This window comes from Aulostomus chinensis, chromosome 11 (assembly GCF_037954235.1).
Source record: "Aulostomus chinensis isolate RoL2024-O1b breed Wild chromosome 11, RoL_Achi_v1.0, whole genome shotgun sequence".
NCBI classification, from domain to species: domain Eukaryota; kingdom Metazoa; phylum Chordata; class Actinopteri; order Syngnathiformes; family Aulostomidae; genus Aulostomus; species Aulostomus chinensis.
This window is the reverse complement of record NC_141330.1, coordinates 18,304,664-18,331,419: the sequence shown is the minus strand read 5'-3', so window position 1 is coordinate 18,331,419 and position 26,756 is coordinate 18,304,664. Positions and strand designations below refer to the sequence as shown.

General features: G+C 43.5%; 1 protein-coding gene across 3 annotated transcripts in view; it reads right to left on the bottom strand.

The window, feature by feature from the left end:
* rspo2 (R-spondin 2) overlaps nucleotides 1-26,124 on the bottom strand; it is a 68,541-nt gene extending 42,417 nt beyond the window's left edge. The window contains exons 1-3 of one of the 3 annotated variants that reach the window (XM_086217363.1): nucleotides 25,905-26,124; nucleotides 25,629-25,808; nucleotides 25,039-25,346 (exon numbers count right to left, since the gene is read on the bottom strand). In XM_086217363.1, the coding sequence (XP_086073489.1) occupies nucleotides 25,039-25,138 (100 nt within the window). In that variant the 5' untranslated portion in view covers nucleotides 25,139-25,346; nucleotides 25,629-25,808; nucleotides 25,905-26,124. Of the gene's footprint in view, nucleotides 1-1,936; nucleotides 2,107-25,038; nucleotides 25,347-25,628; nucleotides 25,809-25,904 lie in introns of those variants that run through there. The other 2 variants (XM_086217364.1, XM_086217365.1) reach the window with 2 other exon arrangements.
* Nucleotides 26,125-26,756: the final 632 nt, after the last annotated feature.

Below are 26,756 nucleotides of genomic sequence, written 5' to 3'. Positions count from 1 at the left end.
AACCCCAAATTATGACTGATTCTGGCTCTTCTAATTCTCAGATGGAAAATTTGCAATATATGTTCAGCTGTCAATCAACTGTCGAAGTGATTAATTTTTCATTTCGGCTCAACTAAAGCGACCTGTCTCTGCATAACACGACATAAGAGCTGCCTCCCGATTGAAAACATCATCTTCGGTCGCACGGCTGGATTTGGAGGCCTTGATTATCAAATTTACAACTGGCTGAAACTACAGCTGTTTCAAGTCTTCTCCTTTTTTTTTTCTTTTTTTTTTTTTAATCTTGACATACAGGAGAAAAGCACTTCTTTTTCTTCTTTTTTAAATATATGTTTAATTTATACATTTCATTCTGTCAATGCCTCCATCCAGTCAAACTAAACTGCAGCATTAGACCTCTTCACCATAGAATATACAGTCTGGATGTGTTTACAGCAAACTGACATTCACTTGGTCACGTTTACTCCCGCTGAACTTGAACACATCACTGACAGAAAAGGAAAGCCAACTTGGCCAAAGTAAAGAGCTGTGAGGCTGGAAAGCGTAGTTCTACGGCCCCTTTTGGGCTATAACTATCTGCAGAGCGCTAACGATACTATCCTAGCAATAATAGAAAAATAAAATCCAGGCCTGCAGTCATTTTAGATCACCGGCTGATCAGTCAGCGAGGAAATTACTCTGACTGAAAAGTCTCTTCATCAAATCTGGCTCACAAATACTGCAAAGTCTTTGTTGTTAAACATTTGTTTTGCTGGTTGCTAATCTCGCAATGCACGCTGATTGAGAATAAAATAATCCTGTTCCATTTGAACGCAGCAGATCCCACATCCTGGAATTAGCATACGACTGGGGAAAAAGGGGGGAAAGGAAGGCTGTATACGGCGGAGAGAACCTCTGCTGCTGATCTTGGGAGATTAGCTTGTGTGTGTCTGTGGAAAGGTTTGGAGGTTCAGGCCACAGGTATGTCAGGAAGGAGGCCACAATTCACAGTGTCTGGAGCTGCGCTGTCCAACTCACGTCCTACACTATCAGCATAACGTCGAACGCACTTTTTTATCAATCTGCCAAGTGCCGGCAGGTTTCAGACGTTTTAAAAGAAAACATTTTTTGAGCTTAGAAGAAAAATAAAAGTACAGCGGGAAAAGTGTTGAAAAAAATATTTGAGGGGAAGTTTATTATAAATTGTTTTACCTGAACGTGCTTTATTGGTATGGGAATTGAAAGCAGCTCCTCAAAACATGTTACAACCATATTTTTTAATGGCACAATAAAATCAAAGGGAAATTGAGTGCCATTTTCATTCTCAAGTCTCTATAGATCCTGGTAGCTTAACCTAATGTGGCAGGAACATAAAGCTGTGTGTTTAGTGTGCTGGGGACTGAGCTCTGGCCTTTGGATGTGGTCCTTGATTTTCTTATTGTTTTCTTTTTTTCTGTTCAAAAACGGCGGACACATTCGAGCCAGTCTTTTGGAGTGTCAAATGCATTTTGACACATGCTCGCCTGCCTTCCACGGCTTCTTTTCCCCCGCAAATCTTCTAATGCTTTGGCTCCTCTTGTTTTTTTTCTGTCAATCATGCTGAAGTGACGCAGACGTACAGAGAATCCACAAAGAAAGCGGTCGTTGTGAGGTTATGGATACCAGGTTCGCCATACACTGGATGTCTTTCGAGACAGGAGAGACGGAGCCCATGCCATTTGAAGTGCCACTCCCTGCATATGATAAACCAGTGTCGTTTATGGTTTCAACCACAGAATACATACGACGTGAAACAAAACAAATCCGCAGTTCCCACTTCTGACACTCTAACTGAATATCCCTCTGAGCCTTGAGTATTGTATTTACAAAAAGCCAGGGTCCATTTGAACATCACTGAAGAGGCCTCAGCACGGACTTCTTAACACAAAGGCTTAATATGTGTCTCAGTGTGTCAGACCTCCAAGGCAAAGGGCTGGAATAAAGCAAGTGCTCTTGTGCAGGAACCACATGAAGAAGACCTCGCATATCCTCGTCGTCGCCCATCCACGATACATTGTGACAGCTAGACAGAGGAGGATTCTGCTGGACCAAATAGAGAAAAATATAAGAATATTTATTGTACTAGAGGAGATGAGGCAACCTGACGTGTACAGTCATTTTTAAAAGAATTTTTTTTATATATCTGGAAGTCAATTTGTTCACTTTCTTGAGGGGGAGATTATAAAATTGATATTATTCTTAGTGAAGAATAAAAAACAGAAATCAGATGAATCATTTCTCCACTTGGTTTTTCTGAGGTCTGAACAGATTAGGTAAAAAAAAATGATGAGCTCAAGTAATGATTAGATGCATGAAGCCGCATTCTTGAAAGAACATCAACCCTGCCCCCTGCCTTTCTGCTAATCTAAGTAGCTATTAGCTCCACCAACATGCCTCTCTACGTGAGCCCACAGACTAGAATCGTATCAAGAGTCACCATTTGAGGAAAAAAAACAAAAAAACGTCCTCTTGTTGTTGTTTGCGAAGGTTGAATAAATGAGGTAAACAATTGTGTGTCATCATTCAATTAATTAGTTTGAGAAGTGCCAGTGGGAGGACCACCCGTTGCCCTCTCGTTCTGTTTGGCCAGACGAACTCGCTGCTAGCTCTAAGTGCTATTTAAATACATTAATATTGATTTTCTCATCTAAATATCCACATATTCACACCAGAATGAAGCACAAATCATGTTTGTGCAGAGGAGGTTAGAATAAAAGGGTTATATTACTCTTAGCAGTTATAATATAATAAAAAAAAACAACAAAGAAAGGAGAACATAATTTCTGATGAGAGGAGTTTGCCCCTTCATTATATATTATATTATATTATTCATTATATAAGCTAAACTAAGTGGTTGCTAGTGTTGGCTGCATATTTAAAGACATCATTTCTGATTGTTGCCATGTAACTGCTTGTTTCACACACACACACACACACCAAGGTAAAGGGATATATACATATATATATATATATATATTTATATATATGAAACCATAGCATTTGCCGAATTAAAAACAAATCCATCAATTGCTTTAAATTAGACAATGAATTCAACATTACACAGTGAAATGGCCTTTCAGATATTCATTGATAAGCATCTAGTTTGTTCCGGTGAGGTTTCGGTCTTTCATTCATGCGAAACCGTTAGGCCCTCAACATGAGGGATGACGACATGTTTGGAGCGCAGCGCTGTCAGGCTACAGCCGTGAGCTCGCTGGGAGGTTTGCTCTGAATGCAGCTCAAGAGCAATTAGGGCTGCTGCGAAATCCAGCAGAAACCCAAACTCTGTCTCAGGTACGTTTTTATGAGTCCAAAGCAAGCGTGACAGACTGCGCTCTGGGCTGCCAAACTGCTCCACATATACAGGGGGTTCCGCCCACGCCGACCAACTTCCTGCCTTCCACTCACCTAGTGTTACCCATGAAATCATTCACATTGACCCATTCCAACTTGCTGCAACCTGAAACCCTAACAAGGCAAATTGCACGTAATTTTTGTGTTTCTTTTAGAGCCCTGAACTTAACATTGAGATCAAGAAGACATTACAAATGGTTACGAGCTCCTGCAGCTCTAAAATATTAGGACCAAAATATTTGACAGTCGCTGAAAACTGATACATTGCAACCGTTCTCAGTCCGTTCAAATCGATAATATTATGATAATTCAAAGAAAATGGGTCACAGTGTGATGCAAACACGCCGTATTGTGTTTTTAATAAACGATCCCAATCGTTTTAATAGGGCCACCATATGTTCCGTGTTTTATGGACAAAATGTGATTAAGCCAGTAAGTGGTTACATGCCTCCCTCTCACCTGCTCACTTCCAAGGACACATTTCAGCCAGCAGACGATATTTTCAACACATGCTCTCACCTCTCAAACCTGCCACCACCACCATTACAAGATATATTGACTTTTCCTCTCTAAAAACCCCAAAGAGGGTGCTTATATTGAAATTTCCACACTAATTGCTGATATTGATACATGTTTTGATTTGACCCCAGTTTTTCTTGTCGGCCATCATTATAACACCATCCTAAATGGGGAATGATAGTAGAGAATGTGCCTCAATTAACAGCAGTGGAGGTGCGAGGAAACGAACTTCAGCAGTGAATTCCAAAGACAGCAAATAGGAGACGAGAGCTTATATTAAAACACAACTGCTTCTATTCTCACAGTTCTCCACCATTTCTCCGAGGGCCTCTGGTATGTAAATCTAATAAAGCAGAATGAATGCAACTAACCAGCATCCACACTGTCCATTGTTTGGACTTACAGTACAACACACAAGAAATTTTGCTTGCAAAGCATGTATCCACAAAATCTATGCTGGCTGGTGAAGAGGCAGCATGTTGAGTTTTAGAGTAACAACAGCTGCAGGTTAAAGCAATATTTTACCCAAAATGTGTTGTTTGTCTTTCCTGTACTCACAAATAAGTGTTTTAACCTCATAAAGATGTTTTTTTTCCCCCTTTCTTCATGACTTCTTTGTGACTCCAGAAGGCAAAAAAGAGCCAGCCATGTTTATATAGCTTGACGCTAACAGCGATGGCTAACAACCACAGCAACAAAACCACACGAAACAGCTAAAAACATGACACTTTACATACTCAAACACTTTGTCCAGAACAATACATATCTTCTTTATCTGGTGGGAAGCTCAGTAAACCACAAACAGTGGTAATTTGAGTGAAAAACAAACAAACTCTAACAGTTAATGGTATAAGCGCTCATTCCCAGTAACGCTGTCAACAAGCTAGCACATTCAGGTGAACCACTTTGCTTCCTTCTCATCTGTGCTCGATCAAGGTAGCACAAAACTATTAATGTTCCGGTTTGTTTACTTATAGCTCAAATCAAAGTCTTAAAATTGACATGGATTATGTCAGATTATGGAGCTGACAATTCTTAAACAGGGCAGATTTGCTCATTAGCTTCAAGCTACATGTGGCTAGCAGTTGCTGCAATCGGGAGTCAGACCTAGGAGATAATGCTAGAGGGAAAAAAATATTTTTGTGACCTCGACACCAATGTCTGAGAACTTGAGAGGTGAAAAATGCACGTTTTGAGTGAGTTATCGCTTTAAGGTCATTTGTAACCCTCGTGGGAAAACATTACGTTCACCAATCCTTATGGCACTGAGTCATTTATTGTTTACTGCCCACCTCCTTTGCTACCTCCAAATGATGCTACAAGCTTTCTGCTGCTCCACTTGAGAGAAAAGAGTTTGCTCACAGGACAGCGCAGCAGAGCCACCACCAGAAAACTGGAGGCGAACTGAACCGTAAGACGCCTCTTTCTGGATCTCTCTTCAAACAGACACACTGTGCAGACGTTGCTGAAAGAGGCAGGGGAGCCAACAATGTCAACCCTCGCACCCAGAGTTCACCCGCCGCTGCAACGGCTCAACACTGTTCAAGCGGGGAAAATGACATCAAACCTGCTGCTTTTCAGGCCCATGACTTTATTTGTCATGGATCTGGAAGTTGCACTTAGCTCAGAAACTGTGGAGAAAAAAAAAGGAGAAGCAATAGGAGGGGGGGTACTTGAAGGCTGCGCGCTGAAGGCACATTTCTTTTCCAATTTAGCAGAAAATATGTTGGACTTGCCTCTGACTCTTTTCCAGCTGGAAATAGTCAGGTTTTAGGATCTAAGTTTTTTCCCCTGGTTTACTTTAACAGTTCATACTGTAAGCACATGTTTATAATTTAGGACAGTCCTGGTGCTCATAATGATTTTTCAGCATTAAACAGAGCTAACACATTTGCTGTCAGATGTATTAGCAAAGCCAAAGTGACACAGATCCACCAGGCGAGGGTCAGGGTGGGGATCTGAACCTTCACACGAAAGTGTGGCAGTTCATACCATCAATTAGTAAAGCAGGCAGTCATAGTTAAATGGGGACAGATTTAAAACTACAATTTCAACGGCACAACAAATCAGCTCAAAGTCATTCGCTAAGGTGTGATACAGCAGGTTGAGCCAGTCGGTGCAGGTGAGACATTTAGATTTGAATCACTGTTGGAACATTGTTGGGAAAGTTTGACATAATCTTTCTAAGATACAGATGAGAAATTGAATTGATTCCTGAAGTCTCTAACAACAGTCGTGACAGTCGTGAGTCAAATAATTCCTTCAAATATTGTTGCCTGTGCGGAGAGAAACATGCCTTAACCGTGTTCAGGTTGTTTTCCCTGCAAAATCTGACAGAATGAAAATCACTGTGCAAGAGGAGCTCAACTGACTCAATAAAATGGTCCAAAAAAAACCCTGTAAAAATACTCCAGATGAGATGATGTCCTGATTAGATTAAATGTTTATATAGTGCTTTTTATTTACTTAAAATATTATCTTCTGCTGCTGCCTCGTAGTAAAAGCTTGACGCTGATAAACTTATCACTGGAAACAGATATTTGCATACGAATCTTGAACGTGTGGACAAGTTAATTTACGGACAAGTCGTGTTTGAACTGACTTTAATTCCATGCAACTGTATTCATACGTAACGTGTGAAACACTTGAGTTATGAGCTCCCACTTTAAGATCTAAAAAAAAAAAAAAAAAAAAGGATCGAACAAATAAACTGTAACGGCTAACAAGCAGTCTTGGTGCGGACGAGCCGAAACTTCGGACCGGCTCATCTGATTCTTTCCCAGAACAAAGTTACAGCCTGAGTAGTACTGCTCTTCTGTAAATATACACAAATCCACAGAGCCCTGGAGTGGCATGAGAGAGAGAAAAACTTGTTGCGTGTTCATAGTTTGTTCCCTTAATAACTTAATGTGTGCCCGTGAAAGAACGACATTTCTGGAACAAGTTTTGGAAGTTACTGCCTCAAATGAACAACACTGAGGGAGCTAGGTATATCTTGTGGCATCAAAATGACTAAATGATGGGACTACATCATAAATTATGGCCTCAGTATAACTGAATTGACATAAAAAATTATATTTTGTGGCCTCAAAATAACTAAATTATTAGAATAAATTATAAATGATGGCCTGGATATAACTAAATTGACAGAATAATTTATATCTTGTGGCCTTAAAATAACTCAATTATGGGAATAAATGATCAATTGTGGCCAAAATACTACAAAACTGACAGAACAAATTACATCTTGTGGCTTCAAAATAATGATTTTTTTCCCTCTCTACGGCCACTGCAGAGCTCCGCATTATTCACAAGAACAAAAAGCAGAAACACAAACAAGAGAACCCTTGAACACACGCTAGAATCAGCTGGCAGTGAATCACATCAGCGGCCATCTCGCTATTAATTCCATAACGGCGATGCAGAGAGTGGCACATCCCTGCGTCTCTCCTGGGCTCGCAGCTGTCGGGCCCAGAGACATCGATAGTATTTCTGAGTCAATCTGGAAGCGCTCTGAGCACCTTTCACCCATGTGTCCATCTGAACTCGTCATGCCTCATACCCCTGCGCTCTTTCCAAGTCAAAATGAAGACCCTAGGTTAGTTCACTTCCTTATTATTATCTTCTTGATGGATTATAGCTTAAATCCCATGTCCTGGGTCAGAGCCCACATCTGGATCTCCTGAAGTGAAAGACATCTTGTAATTCTTGTTTGAGGAAAATTAGAAAAAACAGGTGACCTGTCTCACGGTATGTTCTGCAGTCTTTTCTCCGGACGCTCCAACTTTGACCATGTGACTGCCGTGGAAAGAGAAAGAATGATGTGGTGGTCATGATACAGCACCACCACCTCACAGTGGATTGTGGACCCGTAAAGACTTTTACAGTTGCGTCTGGCCACGAAAACAACGGAATCTCTGTGCACAGTCCGTGTCAACAAGGCTTACAGCGCGCTCTAAAACAATGCAAACCTCTAATGAGGTTAAACTTTTGTTTCAGTGGAAGGAAAATCGGTCCCTCTAATGCTTGTCAGGGCTGCTATTGGAAACACTGGTGATTTTTTTATGTATTTATGGCACAGCTGTAATGCGGTTACACCTAAAAAAATTGTGTAAATGGCAACACTTCATTACAGTAAAATGCTCGGAACATCCCAGCCTTTTCTCTCAAGTGAGAACAGCTAAACTCTGCACGTTTGATCAGACTGAAGCCAAAATGTGTTCTTTCTCATCCCACCCCCCCACCCCCCCCCCTTTAACCCATCACTTCCTGCTGAGTGGCACAGGTCATCACTCAGCATCTGCCTTTGATTCTCATAATGGCGATATTTGGTTTATACACGATGATGGACTTTATCGCTCTCTGGGCAGGCACAAGAACACAAGCATGTGGTTTGGGTTCCTTGCCAGCTCCTCTTCTCCTCTTGCCCATCTTTATTCACTCTCTCATAGAGAAAGTTTGATGTTCTTGTGAAACGCCCCAGTTTAAACACCACCAAACTATAAATCAGCTAAGCACTGTTTGCAGATTTAGTCAATATAAAATATGAAATTTTTCCTGATGAAGATGATGAAATTATTACAATCGTAACATTTTTCTAGGATTGAACTTGATAAATTATGGCCTTCTGTGTAAATGTGCCAAGAAACACATTGGCCTTTAGCTGCAAAACTATATGGAGGACAATAAATCTTTTTGTAGTTTTTAGTTGAGTCCAGAGATCGTGCACGCTACATTTGGAAATTATTAGTTCAACTGTGCAGTAGGTGTTTGCAAAATACAGTAGGTTTTTCAGGAAATTCAATTTGTTGGGGAAATCCAGAAATCCAACATAGCAAAAATTTATGGCACAAATGCGGCTGATGGGGAAGAAATGTTAGGAACTTATCTGGGATGCTCTGGTTTAGTTACTTAATCTAGATACTTCCAGGAATAAAAGAAAAAAACATGAAAATTAATCCGGCTAGCTTTTTTTTTTTTTTTTTCCCAAAGCGACCACGTAAATTCAGAAAAACCTGTATCCCCTCAGTAACCTCTCACCCTAACTCCCTTATCTACATATTTGCTGTAAGACATGAAGTTAACATGAACACATTCGTAAATAATTCCTGCCCACATTAGTTAACTGTTAATTAATGGTTAAATAAGCATGAACTACCCCTTATTAATATGCCCTTCTTGTAAAACCTTTTTTCAACTACTTTATTGTAAAGTAGCACAATTTTGAGCAATTACTGAACGGTGACTATTTTGATATGATTACGATTAAAATGTTAATTTGTACACTTCATGAAAAGCTCAGCAAAAATGACACTATTTTAATCAAGTGTGTGGGAGATGTGTGGGCGGGACTTTTCTACAGCACCACAATATTTGATTTGAAATCATATTAGACACACAATCAGAGTCACAAGTTCTTCGGCGAACTGACAATATCGTGACTTTGTTTAAATCTCCAGTAACTGTGCAGCCTGACTGTAAACATGCCAAAAGGAAGCAGGTGAATATAAGGGTAGTGATTTTTTTTTATTATTTGACGTATAAATCTGCTCAGGTGAACGAAACCCAAATGAATGACAGTAACCAATCAATGTAGGAAGTACAGCTGAAGCCCACGCTGTGTTGAAAAAGAAACGAGCCCCAAAAGAAGGGGGGGAGGTTGGAATATTTCATTATATACACTCCCTCAAATCTGCTCAAGCTGTGAGAGAAATGTGTTTCCTCTCAGAATGGAGAGAAAATGGTGGGTGGAGTGGCTCCCATTAGCCCACATGTTGGTAATTCATGACATATAAAACTCACACCTAATTTTCACACCTGTAGCTCGACGTGCTGGAAGTCTAGTAATTCACTCAGTCACACACACACATGCACGCACGCAGCTGAATATGTGTGCGTGTGTGAGTGTGTGTGTGTGTGTGTGTGTGTGTTTCGCTCCGTACGAGAGGAGAACGAGGACATCACAGGCGAGGATCAGTAAGTCGGCGGGCATGCTCAGCATATTTGCACCCCATGCAGCATTGCTCCATCTCTCCCAGCCTCACCCCCGCTCCCTCGCCCATCCCATTTGTCATCACGTTGACTAAACTCAGCTCCACTTCCAGCTCACACATCTGAAAACCAAAAAGTCTTGGATGTGGATTTCTCATACTTGCCAGAAATCATAACATAGCTGCAAATCCAGATGGGCGATACTTTTGTTCAGGTGTCACGCAAAAAACAGATTGAAACAACACAACACAACAAAACTATAAAAATCATCCCATAAAGAACAGTTTTATAATTTCACAGTGTTGGAAAAAGTAGCTACCTTCACTTCCTTATTATGCAAAATGCTTTTATTGGAAAGTGTCATTAAATGAAATATGTATCTGAACCAAAACAAGAACAATGATGAATAATAAATGGATCTCAACAGGGTTTTTTTTTTTTCACTTTCGGAAAGTCATTGTGAACTAGCAGCAGGACTTCAGGACATTTGCAGCCGTGTCTCTGACGACCAAACCGGGTGTTTTTGGTAAGATGTCGCAACATTTGTAGCAGAACGGGTGTTCACAGCGAGACCTCGGCACATTTGCGGCCATGTTATGACGACGAAACCGGCTGTTTTAAGACAGACCTCGGGACATTTTAAGCTTTGTTTTTGACAACAAAAGGCAGTGTTTTCAGGAAGACATTGGGACATTTTCAGCTGTGTTTTTGACGCCAAAAGGGGGTGTTTGGTAAGACCTCGGGACATTTGCAGCTGTGATTTGACGACAAAACCGGGTGTTTCAAGGAAGACCTCCAGACATTTGCAGCCATGTCTTTGACGACAAAGCCAGGTGTTCGAAGTGAGACATCCAAACATTTGCGTTTGTGCTTCTGATGACAAAACAGAGTGGTTTCAGCAAAACTTCGGGACGTTTGCAGCCATTTTGTTGACAAAACCAGTTGGTTTTAGTTGGACATCGGACGCTTTCAGCTGTGTTTTGGAGCATTTTTTTAAGCGAGATGTCCGGATATTTGCAGCCATTTTTATTTATGTATTTACTTTTATTGTAACCCATATCTAACCGGAGCATTGTCACAATTATCTTTATGGGAGGCGAACACGCGAATAAATATGCTAAAAGCCCTGCTCGTGTGTCGCTAGCACATCTCTCATGAGAGTGAGGGTTTCTCTGCACAGCGCTGATCCCACTGGCTCTTCATCACACCGGTGCTCTGGTCTCTGTAGGGCCAGGACTTTCATAGGAACGTCTTACGATATCTTGTTTCGTGAGAATACGTTACACAGGGAATAGGAGAACTGAACATTATGTAATTCAATGAATCCAACGACTATTTTGTGATAGCGACAACTACAGAGAACAATTCAGCTCTACTGTGCATTTCAGCTCATTGCTCCATTTTCATAACACAGCAGGCAGCGGTTTTCTGTAAGAAATCTGCTAAATACCAACTGTGAGTTGCCAGCAAGCATCGAAGACCAGACAGGCTAAAGTGTCCGGTGAGCACAGCGACATATTTTGCTTCTACGAAGCCAGTTATTTCCCTCTTGATATGGTAGAGAATATTGAAGAGAGATTCATCAAGTGGACGCGAGCATGACTCCAAAGCGGTATTGTTACTCTTTGTCACTGGATGACTTAATATGAAGCAGTTCGCTAAGAATTTTCCAAATTGACCAACAAAGTGACGGAAATAATCAAGTGTTCACGGCCAATTTTCAAAGCTAAAATACATCTCAGTGTGTGCCTTCATTTAGCTGTGACCTAAATGTTTTGAATCCAAAAGGAAAATGAATCCGTGCCACATTTAATATCAGCCTTATTTTGAAAAGCAATTGAGAGAAAGGAGTCTTTTTCACTGGACACATGCATGTACAACAATAGTCTTATTTGTAGAGCACACATAAATCTGCCTGTAGCCATTTCATGAATGACTAAAAGCGGCTTTCAAAATAAAGTCTGAAACTTCTTTCATGGGGACAAAAATCCTCTGAAGTGCTGATTTTTACAGCGTTGCTTGTTGGAAAGAAGTAGGAAAACTAAGTATTTAGCATTAGAAGATGTCACACATGGTTGACGAAGGATCGCTGGGAAGTGAAAAAGCCCTTGGCATTAAAGATGAAGACAAAAACAACACCTACAAACTGACCGCAGCCATCCCTCTTCACCCTGCTGGTAACTAGGCCCATTGTGAACGTCTGCTGCAAAGTTCTACCTCATTAACCCTTTAACAAGATACAACCTAACACCCCTCCTCGCCCGCCGAGGCCGGTAGGGAGATCTGAGGTGATCGCCAGGGTCAAAAGTGGAGTACACCACAGGGGACAGATGGCAAAACCCTGGTCTCACTTTCACACATGGTGCCTGCCACAAAAACCTCTAAACATCAAAGCCTTATTTTTCTCCTCAAAAACTGTGCTGGATCCAATATCTACATTAGGTCCTTCACAGGAACCCAAGAAAACCTTGCTGGCCTTCTTAAGTAAATGACGTCTGTTTCCCATAAGATAAATGGATGTGGGGCAGTTAGAGGGTTAAATATTGGAAACCATATGCTTGTCTTGGGTTCTTGTACTGGAGTTGCCTCTGTGTTATTTTTAATAACTTTTATTTTTTCACCTATACACTTATTCCAGTTCAAACCAAGGATATAGCTGCAGTACACACACACACACACACACACACACACACACACACACACACAAAACACCTCAGAGAAGCTGATCAGTGGTGTTTCACAGGCCTGTGATATACGACAGGTATACTGTGGTCTGGTTATTGCCTCCTCCTCTTCCTCTTCCTCTTCCTCTTCCTCTTCCTCTTCCTCCTCCTCCTCCTCCTCCTCCTCCCCCTCCTTATCTAGCAGGTGCCCGGGTCAAATCTAGCCCCGTGTTCTCCCACAACAAAAAAACTGCTCCTGAATGGAACCAGCTTGTGTTGGCTCTCAAAACCCACATTCAGCCCTAAGGACCCACAGCTTTTTTTTTTTTTTTTCTTTTTTTCATCACTGCCATTTGGCAAAAAAAAAAAATCTTGGGATGAATACTTTCATAAACTATGAGGTATGAGTTTACAAAAAAGTCCAAAAGGATCACATAAGGCAAAATGAAAACAACGATGTCTGTGCAAAGTTAATTTCCTGTATGTGAAAGGACTGCATGTGCTTCTGGGTGTAGAATGTGCTGCCAAAGTGAGCCTTGGTATGCAGGTGAGCTTAAATCAAGGTGTTAGATGTTGCAAGGGGAGGATGAGAAGACAGAGTTGCATCCAAAATCTCTGGGTGGCATGAGGTCGCTCAGTGTTTTGTTACATGCATGCAACAGTGACGGATGCAGGTCATACCTGTCTTGTGCCTACACGCCACGCTGTTTACTGCTACAAACGAGCGACGGATTTGCCTGTCAGGTATTGGCAGCTGTTACCTCAGTGCTCTGAAAGCCATGCAATAACCACAGAGGTCTCTCTCTCTCTAAAAAGTCAGACTGCTTAATGCGACACTTCACCCGAAAAGTGTACCATGTCGTTCAAGTGCTTATTAATAGCCACGTATATTCGATTCAATCAGCTTGAAATTAATAGCAACTGATGGCTATTAACAGCAAAAGTGCCCAAAAATATCAGTTTAGTCAGCCAAGCACATCCTTCAGTATAATCCACACTTTGTTAATCCATGTGTATTCTAAATAATCAACTTGAAAGTAAACTTAAATCCAACAAAAAAATTGCACAGGAGAGCTTGTTAACAGCTGTTTTGATGTTGTTAACTGTCAGCCACTAGTTTCAAGCTAAATGTACGTGGCTGACTCTTTCTGCATTCTGAAGTCATAAAGAAGTGATGCAGAAGGGAAAACATTTATTTGTGAGCTCAAGACATCTCCATCCATCCATTTTCTTCCGCTTATCCTGTTAAAGGTTGAGGGGGGCTGGAGCCTATCCCAGCAGCCTTCGGGCAAGAGGCGGGGTTCACCCTGGACAGGTCACCAGTCCATCACAGGACCAACACATAGAGACAGACAACCATTCACACCTACAGTCAGTTTAGAGTATCAATCAGCCTCGTCCCCTCTTGATGTCTTTGGACTGTGGGAGGAAGCTGGAGTACCAGAGAGAACCCACACAGGAACAGGGAGAACATGCAGAAAGACACAGCCACACAGAAAGACCATGTGCCCGAGGCGGGACTTGAACCCTGAACCTTCTTGCTGTGAGGCAACAGTGTGAACCACTGCACCACCGTGCCACCCCTCAAGACACCTATTTGTTAGTATTTCGTCGCCGCTGTTGCAGGATGTGCTGCTGATGGAGAATTGTTGGGGGTAAATTCATTGAAGGAGTGTGGTACTGGACCTGCTCTACCTGTAAAGTGTCATGAGATAACTTTTGTTGTGATTTGGCGCTCGAGAAATAAAATTGACTTGACTTGACTATTTGAATGGCACAAAGCACTTTTTAGTGAAGTATCACTTTTAAGTTCTCCCACTATCAACTTCAACCTCTTTTTACGGTATCCTGCCCTGCACTCATGCATACGTATGAGTGCGCTCTCTTTCATTGATGGTGATGATAAGCAGCTCCACATTCACCGTCCATTACAAGTCCACAGCCATTAGCTAGTAAACATGTAAACTACACGTGACCCCTGTCCACAGATACCTATTCATTATGAGTCCTGCTGGTGACAACTGTTTACACAGCTAAGGCTGCTGCTCCTGCGACCTGGCCCCGGTCCAAATAAAATAATATTCAGTTAAGGAGAAGTCAGCCAAGATGTAATATAAGTGCATAACTTTGGGGGGGGGGGGGGGGGGTGAAGGAATTTGAGAAATGTTAATGGACTTGTCTTTCTTTTAAAGCTTTATACTTTTCTGTCTAGCATTAGTCTCGACCACAGTCTTCTCTCATTGTCTGGGCTCAGGAACAAGATTGGCAAGAAATCATCATGGAGAAGTCAGTCACCGCAATCTCTTTGACAAAGTGCAAAATTAAAACGTGCTGCCTTGAAATCATAACACAACTTACAAATTTCCCTTTCAGTAAGACTTTTCACAGTGTGCGTGCGTGCGTGCGTGCGTGCGTGCGTGCGTGCGTGTCGTGGGTCCAGAGCTAATTACACAAGCGAGCATGGGCTACGGCCAGCAGCAAAGATCACAACCGCACAACTGGGTCAGACATGAATTGTATGACAGTGAACAGAGCTGAGGCCATTCTGGTACAGAAACATGTTGGATTGGAAGAGAAAATTACAACTCAAGTGTATTCTAATCCCACCCCATCAGTGCCAAAGTTCATATCAGTGAACTGTGACATGAAAGGAGTAAATAGTAGTAACATACAGTACACTGTATGATGTTCTAAATGAATTTTAAGTACAGTCTCAAATGTTACCGAAAAAAAAACACTGCATCAATTCTGCACATGACAAATGAAAGGGAAGCAAACATCTGGAGTACCTTCACTCAGGGACGAGCAAGGACATCAGTGACCGCAAGTCTGAATCATCAGGCGAATGTAAAGCTATCGGTGGATATGTCGCTAAAAAGATGTGCATTCAGTGTGTTTCCATCAATTTGTTTGAAGCGAATTAAACGGGGGTGAAAATGCTGCCAGAAGATGGCGGCATGACCACCACAACGCATGGCTGCCACTGTAATAAAGGGAATAGAAGAGGAAAAGTTGTCTGTCGTTAAAAAAAATTGAGGTCTCGAGGAATTTCCTTCAGTTGAAAAAGTTGTGATTGTTCCCAAGTACCAGCTGGTACTGGAAATGTGACTGCTGTCCAAGGACAAAGTTTAGGAATATCCTTAAAAACGAATGCGCCGGCTGGTCAGTCATGTGTGTTTAAGATTTGTTACCATAAAAACTTCCTCGCGGCACTGAGGGAGTTTTTTCAACCTGCGTTCTCTCTATCAAACCTTTCTTAATCTGTTACTTCAAAGTGCACATCAAGTATGTAGATGGAAACCCAGCCAGTAAATTGTGGTGGGCTGTTGGTGGTGTGTAATATGCTAGGATGATTCCACAACTGACGGGACATTTGTGGCTTTGCTGCTTATCTTCTCAGGTCATTTGTTTGTGTCTGAACAAGCTCGCGCTGATCCAGCTTGCACTTCTACCTAAAGAGGTGATAATCAGTCACTGTAGCACTGAGAAGCTGAAGGTTATGACGCTGCACTTGAAGAGCCTGGAGTAACTGTTTGTAACTCTCTCTGGAGCTCTCAGGGATGGTGATATGGTGAGATCACCACATTTGACTACCTTTTTTATCAAAACACACAACTGCGTACCTCATTATAAAGCCCAGCTCACCTCTTAACCCCACCTACTAGCAGAAATCTATTTGATTGTATATCAATTGTCTTGTAAGACTCAGTGGAAGGTGTTTGTTGTGTGTCTATACGCTGTATGAGATAATCTGGTCGTAGATTTGACTCTCCTCTGTCTCTCCACCTACAGCACAGACAGGATTAATAGTTTTGATAGAGTTGAAGCCAACAACAAAGATTAGGTCAGACCAGGTCCTTAGAATCAGATACTTAGGAAATAGAAAAAGGGGATTGAGAACCACCAGTGAATCTTCAGAACCAGTGAGTCAAACGGTATGGGATACTTGAGGCACTGCAAACACAGTTTGGAGAATAGTGAGATGGTCAGAACTCCTGATGTTCTCAACAAATAACGAGAGTCAGGCAGTGGTGTTCCAGGCAGAACAGCACAGACCACTCCTAAAATTCTGCAGCGCACCACAGGCACCGTTCACACTGGGCATCAGCCCTTGACTCTCCAGGTTTACCCCTGACCCCTTCGTCTCCTAGACCCTCCCCTGAGCCACAGCACCTCAATCAGTTTGTGTTATCATGGTCAGAATCTAATTCTGATTTTTACAGTGGCTTTAAACTCAGAGTGAATGATGACACATTTAACCAGTCCCTCGCCTTCAATACCGCCCCACCACCACCACCACCACACTCATCAACACTGTGGGACCTTCAGGTTACTGCACTCCACAATCTCTCAGGATACAATAATTAAGAAGCCCCGAAAGACGATGTACGTCCTGCACCATCAGGACATCATCAGGCACAACCACATGGAATGAACCTGTAACACTGGACGCCCAATGCACTTACAAATCCATAAATGTTAATAATAGTTCTCAGTCTCTGACCTAATTGTTCTTTTTTTTTTCACTGATTTACTTTGGAGTGAATATAGCACAATGTGGTTATTTATGATGGAGGGAGGGTCATGCACTTTCCCCCTCAGTCACCCAGGGAGGCTCAATGAACGAACACTCCCTAACAACCGGGGGGGAGAACATGAAAAACACTAAAAACAGCTTAATCTGCACCACAAAGTGCATTCACCACGTTAGCCATTTAGCTTGCAGATGTGTAAAGACAGCACAGCTCATCAGGGTGAGTTACAATACTTAAGCTTGAACAAGTCTGCAGGACAAGCAGCAATCATCCAAATGTTGTAGCTTCCATTAAAGGACTGATCTACCGTCCTGCTGCACGTCTCATCCTTTGACTCCTCTGCCGATACGTGCATCCTCTTTCCTTCACTTTTCCTTCCCTCTGTGCCTCCTATCCTGACCACATAAATCTGCAGCGGATGACCTCTAAGACCTCTTTACATCTGACATGCACGCTAGGCTACGTTTCCCCTCTCTAACCCCAATCCCACCCACCCCCCCATCCTCCTACTCCTCCTCCTCCTCCTCCTCCTCACTCTCAGAGAGACAATGAGCTCAGCATCAAGGCCCAGTAATGACTCCCAGCCTTGTTGCTGATTAAAAACACGCCGGGTGCTTCTGCACTCCGCAGGCAGCCATGAGGCCTTCCCCTACTCACACCACAAGGCCTGGGAGCTTTGAGATAGAAGCACAAGCCAGCCTTGACACAGCTCCGTGTCCAAGAAAACAAAACAAACTAAAAAAATCCAGTGTAAACGTCTCTCACTGTAACTCTTGTCCCAACGAGTCCAGAGCCCTTTTCCACAGGCAAGACTTCATTTTGTCTAAGGGTGCCCAATTACCAACATTAACATGAACCGCAGCCAAAACCAGAACAAAGGCGTAGCAGAGGCAGCACACAGTCCCGGGTATGGCTGCATCCGGGTCAGGCCACATTATCCCTTCATATACGTGTCTGTAAGCGTGTTGGGTTTGTTTTCACGCTATTTCATGCAGTGAGATGAACTCCACAGACGGTCAGCAGGCCACAGCACCTGTACCTGCTCATGCATGTGCTGCTGCAGAATCAAGGCATTATCACACACGTCCAGCTCACTTCCTCTTTAGACCGAAGGCCTGCTGAGCTTTATTTTGATGTGGTGTGTAAAGCATAATTAGAGGTTCCATAGAAGCAAGGAGATGACGACGGGTGGGGAGTTGGGGTCCCCTCCATCTGTCGAGTGTTAAAGGGTGGGCGCAAGGGTTCGGCGACCAGAGCAGCAGCCACCCGACAGGCGCGATGCAAACACAAACCCTTAGTCAGTGTGTGTTTCTGCACATGTTGGTATATTTTCTCAAGGGGCTTCAGCGAGTGTTGAATTTCCAGGCTTTGCAGATCGATGAAAAGTAGTTGGCACACACACACAGATGAACAAACTGAGACCGCAAACAAGTACAGATACGACGAGTGGTATTTCTTCTGGCAATATTAGCATCCCTCCAAGCACTATAACAGTACCTCGAATGCACCTTTCTACACGTTTAAAAATCAAATTCACGGCCTGAGACACACATGCCAAAAAGTTTGACATTTTATGTGCCTCTTGGAGAGTTAAGCAGAAGAATGGAAATGGGTAAATGGCTAGCTCGACTCCGTTCAAGGATGAAATCTGCCACGTGCAATTATGAACCTGACAAATCAAAATGTTAGAACATGTTCTTGAAGCAAAAAGAATCCACATAAAATACCATTTTATATGGGATTTCTACTTTTTTGGGGGGGGGGGCTACAGTCAATAACCATTAAGCAAATTTTTTGAGAAAGTCCGCAAATCAAAATGAATTTGTATGTGCACTTATACATCTGTGACTGTAACAATCATCAAAATTCTGCTTGGATATTAGAGGAAGAAGTATTATATGTTTCTTTTATGCGCGTCATGCCCTTAAACTGTGGTTTATTTGTTGTTGTTTATCTTTCTTCAACTATTACTCACGGCTGAACTCAAATTCCTGCATCTCCCTCCAGAAAAAGGCTTTTTTATTGTTTACTGTGTTTTTCGACTTGTTCAAGCTTTTGTTAGAACTTAGAAACGGCGTTGCCGGTTTTCTGATTAGACGTGATTTAATGGGAATTCAATTTGGGGAATTCTTACTCAGATTTTTGTACACAAATTAAAAATACATGTTAAAAACAGGTTGATGGAAACATGATCAGAGACGGGAACAAAAACTTCCAAAAGCCGTAAATACTTGCTCATCAAATGTCAAACAAAAGAGCATTTAAAATACAAGAAAATTAATTTACTTAAAATACCAGTCATTATAGCAACCACTTGCTGGGGGAAGCGCATGAAAGGTGAATTGAAATGGAACTGAGCGAAGTGAAAAGTGATACACTAGTACTTCATGTGACACGCGGCCACGTTTGTAAAGATTTTGTTTTAAATTATAATTTCTAGGTGTGGGCGAAGCCAAATCCTCTTATTTAATACAATCGCCTGCAACCGCACGGTCACCACACACACACACACACGCACACACACACACACACACACACACACACACACACACACACACACACACACACACACACACACACGGGTAGTATTGCGCCGATTTCCCCCAACATGAAGTTTGCTGTAGGTGCTTTATTTTTGTAAACACTAAAAAGGAAATTGGACATTTTTAACAGTTCCCATGATCAGATTCACAGGGGGATATCAAACAATGGCTGCCTATTGTATCCGCGTCATTACCTCTAAACAGCTCTTCATTGAATCCTTTTAGAGGTGTGTATTAGTAATGCCAGAGGAAAGTGCATTTGAGCCCGGGGGCTCTGGGCAGCTCTCCTACCTGTGAAGCCCTCGTATGTATGAGTCAGTTTTTCAAAAAATGCTCCTTTTGTGTTGTTGTTTTATGTGTGGCACTTAGCATTGATTCCCACATTAGAACTTTACAGCCCAATAAACTTGAGAGATTCGGACCAAATTGGCTGGTCATATTTAGTAGCTTTATAAGGAAAGGTATTAAGGCGTAATTGCTTTCGGGGGAGTGTGCACTTGGGGGGAACGGGCATAGGTGAGGTGTTCAAAATCACCCTCGCGCTCAGGAGGGACACTGCAGTTTTTGTGTGCTGCTCTGGAGTTTCCGATCACCACGGGGAAATATGGATTGTATTATACGTTTTTATATAATATGTTTCTTTTTTTTTCACTTTATTTCACATTTCCGAAAAATTAAGTCTTACACTGTGGTAAGATGTAGCTTAAAATAAAAACATCTGTTTGGCATTTATCTTTGCCAGCATATGGGATCCTCTGATGACAATGATTGAGGGTGGAGGAGGAGAGGAAAGAGAAGGAGGGACCATCGTACGCACACAATGAATATTTGTTCGCTGTGATGTGATCGATGGAAGCATGCTGAAGTGTTACAAAACACGCTTTTTCATCCATGTGAAAGGAAGCAACAGCTGAAAAGATGAATATGAGCCCCGCCTCCCCAGCTCGCTCCAACGTGATGAAGAATTATGAGGCTCGTCGGAATTCATGCGACATAATTGAATTTTTAAGACAGAGGATGCAAAAACAAAAGAGAAACACATCATCACGTGGCGCCTGGAAGAATCTCTCTTTCTCTGTGGTAGAAGTTCATGCTACCGCATGTTTTTATCCTCTGCTGGGGTTTTTTCCAGCAGTGTAGCATGGCACGGGTGCACTGAGGAGCCTTTCAGCCGCTTCATCTGATACCGCTGTGACTCGGAGCAGGAGCTGCACTACAGGCCGGGAGCGACATGCATGGGTTAGTAGGTCAAACAAGGAGCTAGTCTTTCGACAGAGTTCGAAGGCTGGGTCAGACTAATGTAATTTATCAATACGGCACATAAGTGAGTCATTGTCCAAAACAGCCGTGAGCGGCGTGGTGATTGGTCAGGGAGTTAGGAGGTGGCTGGGTGGGGGAGAAGAGGGGACCTGCCATGATTGTTGCAGACTTGATGTCTTGATTATAGCGCCAGGAACATGCACCTGCAGGGTGGCTGCGTATCTGCCTCTTTCCCACTTTCACCAATGAAACTCACACACACACACACACACACACACATAGATTTACACATTTCCAGGGTTGGCTGCTGGGGCCTGGGAGAAAAAAAAAAAGACAAAGCTCTGTTCCTTGACGCCGGAGCTCTGGCTCAGGTCAAGACTTGGCTGGCTGTAATCCCTCTCAGGTGATGCTGTTCACATTCAGCCGCTTCCAGCTGATCTGCTTAAATATGCCTTCTTCATCCCCTAAAAAGCCCCCACCTCTCCTCGCCAGCCTAGGATGCTGAGAAGAAGGGGAGGGCTACTGCTGGAGCTAATCCACTCCGTCAAAAGCTCCGATCACTTTTCAGCATTTCTGTGAAGTGATCAATCTGTCGGTTAGCTGGTGAGTAAAATCAACAAACCCCCCGACAGTTTTGTGGAAAGCGAGCAGTCCGGATGCGGGTCTCACAGCACCTGGATTAGAGCGGCATCATGTGAGAGAGCCTTGTTAACAGACGTGCCATCTGCTCGGCTCTTTTTCACTTTTTCCAAAGGCTGGAGTGGCAGGCTGGTTTAAAAGCAGCCACTTGGAGCGTTCGCTTTGTACCCGGGCAGGCACTTAATCAACATATTATATTGCACTGAAGTGCCCGCTTCCAACATTAACACTGACACCCACAAACCTGAGCGCTTCTGGAAGCTTTCAGCTCACACAGGCCTGATGGCCAGAGCTCAGACGGAGACACGGTCACTCTCAGTCGGGGGATTTATTGCTTATGTGCATCCGATTATGTGCATCCGATTTTATACTTTACACAGCCCCCCCCCCACCCCTAAAAAAATGCATTTGATTTTAAAAGGGCTTCTATTCAAGAGATGGTCATTTTTAGCCCTCAAATTAGAGAGGAAGTGAAGCCTGGAGGATATTTGTGTCTCCTGACGTGTACTTCACAGCGCACCCACTGACTTTATCGTTGTTTTACTATCTATGTTCTTCATTCATGAAATGTTTGTACGCAAACACAACAGGACTTTCCTAGCCCTCAATTCAGTCTTACAGGCAGGAAACGAAGCCTGGTGGTAACTGTTTGCCTCTGACATCTTGTGCATCTCTTGTTCTGGCAACCACCCAGGCTGTTTTGAAGACTAAAATAAGAGTTTAAAAACAAAAATCATACAGCGAGTACGAAGAAATTTGGGCTTTACAGAAAGAGAAGAACATATTGTTTGAAATTCGAGCATCGTCAGATAAACATCTTGGATTATTTTTTTGCAGACGCTGGCTTCAAAAACACACCAGGCATGGCACTTGTTGCCAACTGTCATCAACACTAGAAAATATCATGCATCTGTGACTTCACTCCGCCTCACTGGGCTGCCTTCAAAACATCTGGAGACGCACTTCACCAACAGATGAGACTGAACGGCCCAGAAAAATGATGTGAAACGAGCTCACAGGGATTCAAATTTAGGATTTCGTGGTTTTCGTGGTTAACGGCATCACATAGTGACTTTTCACCGCTCTAATGGCTATTGTATATACACTCCTTGTTCATACGTATTCATGTGTGTGTGTGTGTGTGTGAGAGAGAGAGAGAGAGAGAGAGAGAGAGAGAGAGAGAGAGAGAGAGAGAGAGAGAGAGAAAGAATGGGGTAGTGGTGGCACTACCTCTGTTCCTCCAGGCAGCGCTGGTACTCAGCCTGATTTTCTGTAGTCAGCAGGTGGCATCATTAGCCAGCGAATAAAAATGAAAAGTAATCCCTGTGTGTCTTACTATGATATCATAGCAGGGCTCACTGGCATCATTTCTGCTGCCTAGCAGGGAGGAGGTGTCAATTTAATAGGTTTCTTCATCTGTTTTGCATGAGAAAAAAAAACCCAACATGTATAGTTACCACACGCAAATGGAAGATTATTGGGTCATGCCATGCAGCGTATGAGCGAAGACAAGATCAGCCCAGAAAACCACACAAAGATCCCAATCTTTAGCTCGCTCACTCATTTCTGTGTCCTCCAGTCATAAGTGATGACTGTGTTTCTCCTTGACATCCCCTAATTATAATGACACCTCACATCACGGCTGCACGGGCAGTATATTTTCACACGTGTGTCGGGAAGAAAAAGACCGAAAAAGGCATTTGTGAAATTATGCAGGATTTGTTTTGTTACGTGTTTAACACTTGTACGCCCGGGGAGAGGAGTGTGTGGCCAAATTGAGTTTCAAACGTGTCTGGGACTCAACACTCCTGAACAGTTTGGATGGCCCCGCACGTGCGTGCCAGACAGACTGTATATAAAGCTGTCACAGGAACCTCGAGGGCTAGACAAATATTCCAGCATTTCTGGGCCTATTGGACAAAGATCTCCTACACGTGCTTATTTCAATATAACTGTGATAAATAAAGGAAGGAAGCAAATACCAAAAGCTTGGCTGGAGGCCTCCTGCTTCCTAGAGTGGTACTGTTTTTACCCCGATGTTCTGCCCCCACCCTCAACCCACCCCCCCAAATTTAACATCGCTGCACAAGTTGGTGGCAACAAAGTGTAGAGTGCTGAGCCTAGAGCTGCTCCTGAGGTCAAATGTTTAAGTTAAACTCTTGATCTTAACCCGTGGTGCCCCCCAACCCCCGCGCCCAAATCACACACACACAGATAAACAGCCACCTGAGGAATTTGTTGCTGCATCGTATTTAAGCAAAACAATATTTTAACATTCTATCTCCCAGATTCTTTCTAAATCCTCCAAGAAAGAAACACACAGAGGGACTGCAAAATGTGTGTGTGTGTGTGTGTGTGTGTGTGTGTGTGTGTGTGTGTGTGTGTGTGTGTGTGTGTGTGTGTGTGCCAGTACCCCGCAGTGATTGCCTGATTATTTGCAGATGGGCAGTGGAGGGCTTTCAGAGTGTGGAGGTTCCCCCTGGCACGCAGTGCATATTATTAAATCTGTGATTGCCATACGATTTACAGCACACACGCCCACTCCCATATGACTTTAAATGAGTTTCTCTGGTGCACTAACATACATGGTGTCTGGAGGACCGCTCTCATTGTCACCCCGAGTGTTATATCACAGGTCTGAGGAGGACTTGGCGGGGGCCACTCTTCCTAATCCCACTGTCTCCTCATTCATTGAGAGTGCGGAGCAGTTATTTACAAAGAGGCTGATCCCCCTCCTCAACTCCCGCGCCTCCGCTGAGTGATTGTGATGCGGGTTTCCTACCAACTGTTCAAAGCGGTTATGAGATCAATTAAAAGCAGCTTAAGGGGAAAGGGGATGGGGAGGAGGGGGGGGGCGATTCATAAGTCAGCGGAAGGGGATTCCGTAACGATTCAATAAATAACTCCCTCAGTACGGACCCTTCCCATCCAATAAGTTGACCCATCTCTAAGGACCGACCCGCAGGCTTTTTATTCCCCCCACTTGTAGCACTACTTGTCCGGCAACGCCGGGAAGTGGTGCTCGAATATCCCGTCTGACAGCATGATTTAAATAGCCGTGCACCGACTGACGCAACACGTTTCAATATTCATTTTGGAGACGCGTGGCCAATTTTGCGCACATTTTACGCATTAGTTACTGGCTCTGAAACGGTTACATAATGTGGGAAATCTTCTTTCCAGAAGTTAATATCAGGTGCTGCGTGACCGAGTTTGTGACTCGAATAAAGATTTCGGCTTCCTCTCATGTGGCGTGAATGCCTGGAATGTTTCTCTGAATGTGTGGCGAATCGGTCACTCTCACCTGCGCGCGTTCAAAACCGTACACAGGTACTGATATTGACGTCAGATCAAGGACTCTCTCTCTCTCTTTCTCTCTCTCTCTCTCTCTCTCTCTGTTTTCCAGATTAGCGCGCTCCGTCAGAACTTCAAGTGTGTTTTTAACACTCTACGAGAAAGAGACTCCAACAGAACGTGTAGGCAACGTTGTTTAGTTGTTGTTGTTGTTGTTTTTACCTCTTTTGTTCCTCCTCCAGCGGTGCGACGGCGCCTGACAGTTGCTGTATTCCATACAGTTCAATACGATCAGGGCAAATGAGAAGAGTCGAAACTGCATCTGGACGGCGATCTGGTGTTCGGTCTCCAGTAAAAAGGTGCCAGCGGGGCTCGAACTGATGAATTCTCTTTAATGTTGTCCTCCAGTTTCTTTAGTCGATCCTCAAACGTGTCAAACATCAGACGAGATGCGACATAGTGGCATCTGTTCGCCGATTGGGATCATTTTATGAACTCTCCAGTCACTAAGTGTCCTTTTTTCGGCTGCGCTGCAGGGAGAATGACAGAGGAGGTTACTGTGATAACAGTGTAACGAAATCAACACCTACCTAAACAATGTGGGGGTGATAGGGTGGGGATGGGGAGGTGTGTGTGTGTGTGTGGGGGGGGGGGTTAAAACAAAAAAAAAGTAGGTCTTCTGTGTGTTAATGTGATCGCAAATGTTAAGACAGCGCGTACTGCTCAAACTCTCCCCTCCAAAAACTGAGCGCAACCGTGCGTAATAGTCGCCAAGACGCTCCGGGATTCTTTTTTTTTTTTGGCGCTGGTACCTTGCATCAGATGAAATGTAATCCCGCTCCGGTCCACCTTTAGGTTCCCTCAGAGTGCAAGTGCAGCTCGGGAACATGCAGCATCCCTCTTTGTATGAGCAACTTGTGTCTCCAGAAGGTCCGAGGAGGAGGAAAAAGGGTGGCAGCGGTGAGTTGAGGAGGGGGGGGATTTCCTCTTCTCTGCAAAAAAAAAAAAAAAAAAGAACCTTAGATTCCGTTTACCTGCGTCTTCTCACTCAAACTTGTCCCGCAGAGCGGCGGCAGAAACAAACGCACATGTGTCGCTTTAGTTGAGGCAGCGTGAAGGCGGAAAAAAGGAGAGCCGGTAAGTGCCGCGCGCTGCTGAGGTTGAGCGGTGACTGACCCTCGACTGGTCCTGATGCTTTCCGCCTTGTTCCCCCTCATATAGCGCCGTGCTCCCGTCACGTGTGGCGGCTCCTACTTGTGTGTTTCTTCTTATTCAAGATGTTGAAGATGACATTTGCTGTAGTCTCCCTCCTCCGCCCCCCCCCCCCCCCCTCCCCACCACCCCCACCCCCCTCGGCATGAGCTCGCCTCTGGGTCCTAGTGAGCGGAAAGAAGCTGTTGCGCGCTTGGATGTAAACAGCTTTCTAGAGAAGAAAGTCTTTTAGAGGGTGGAGTGTTGGGGGTGGGGTGGGGATGGGGGGTGGGTAAGTGATGGGCCTCCATAATATTCACTTGATATTGTCTTCATTAATAACTTTTACAATTTTTAAAAATTATTTCCCTTTAAGAACTCAGCCTGAGGGGAAAAAATGTTTCACACACTTCAGTTTTTCCCTCCATTTATGATAGCATTTAAAATTAGAGGCTATCCAAAAAAGAAAAAGTATCCATGGTGTGTGTGATAAGATGAGCCAACCCCCCCCCCCCCCCCCCACCCAGAAATTAATGTCAATGGTTGCTGTGATGCTGTAATTGTGGATCTTGGATAAATCATGTAGTAATTTCAGAGGTTTTTAGGGGCTCAGGGGCCTTTATCACTGACCCCTGTGACCTCATCAGTCGAGACAAACTCAGGCTGCTTCTCCTTCAGTCGTTTCCCCCTCGTGTGTGTGTGTGTGTGTGTGGGGGGGGGCAGACATGAGGGGCTGGCACTGGTCCACT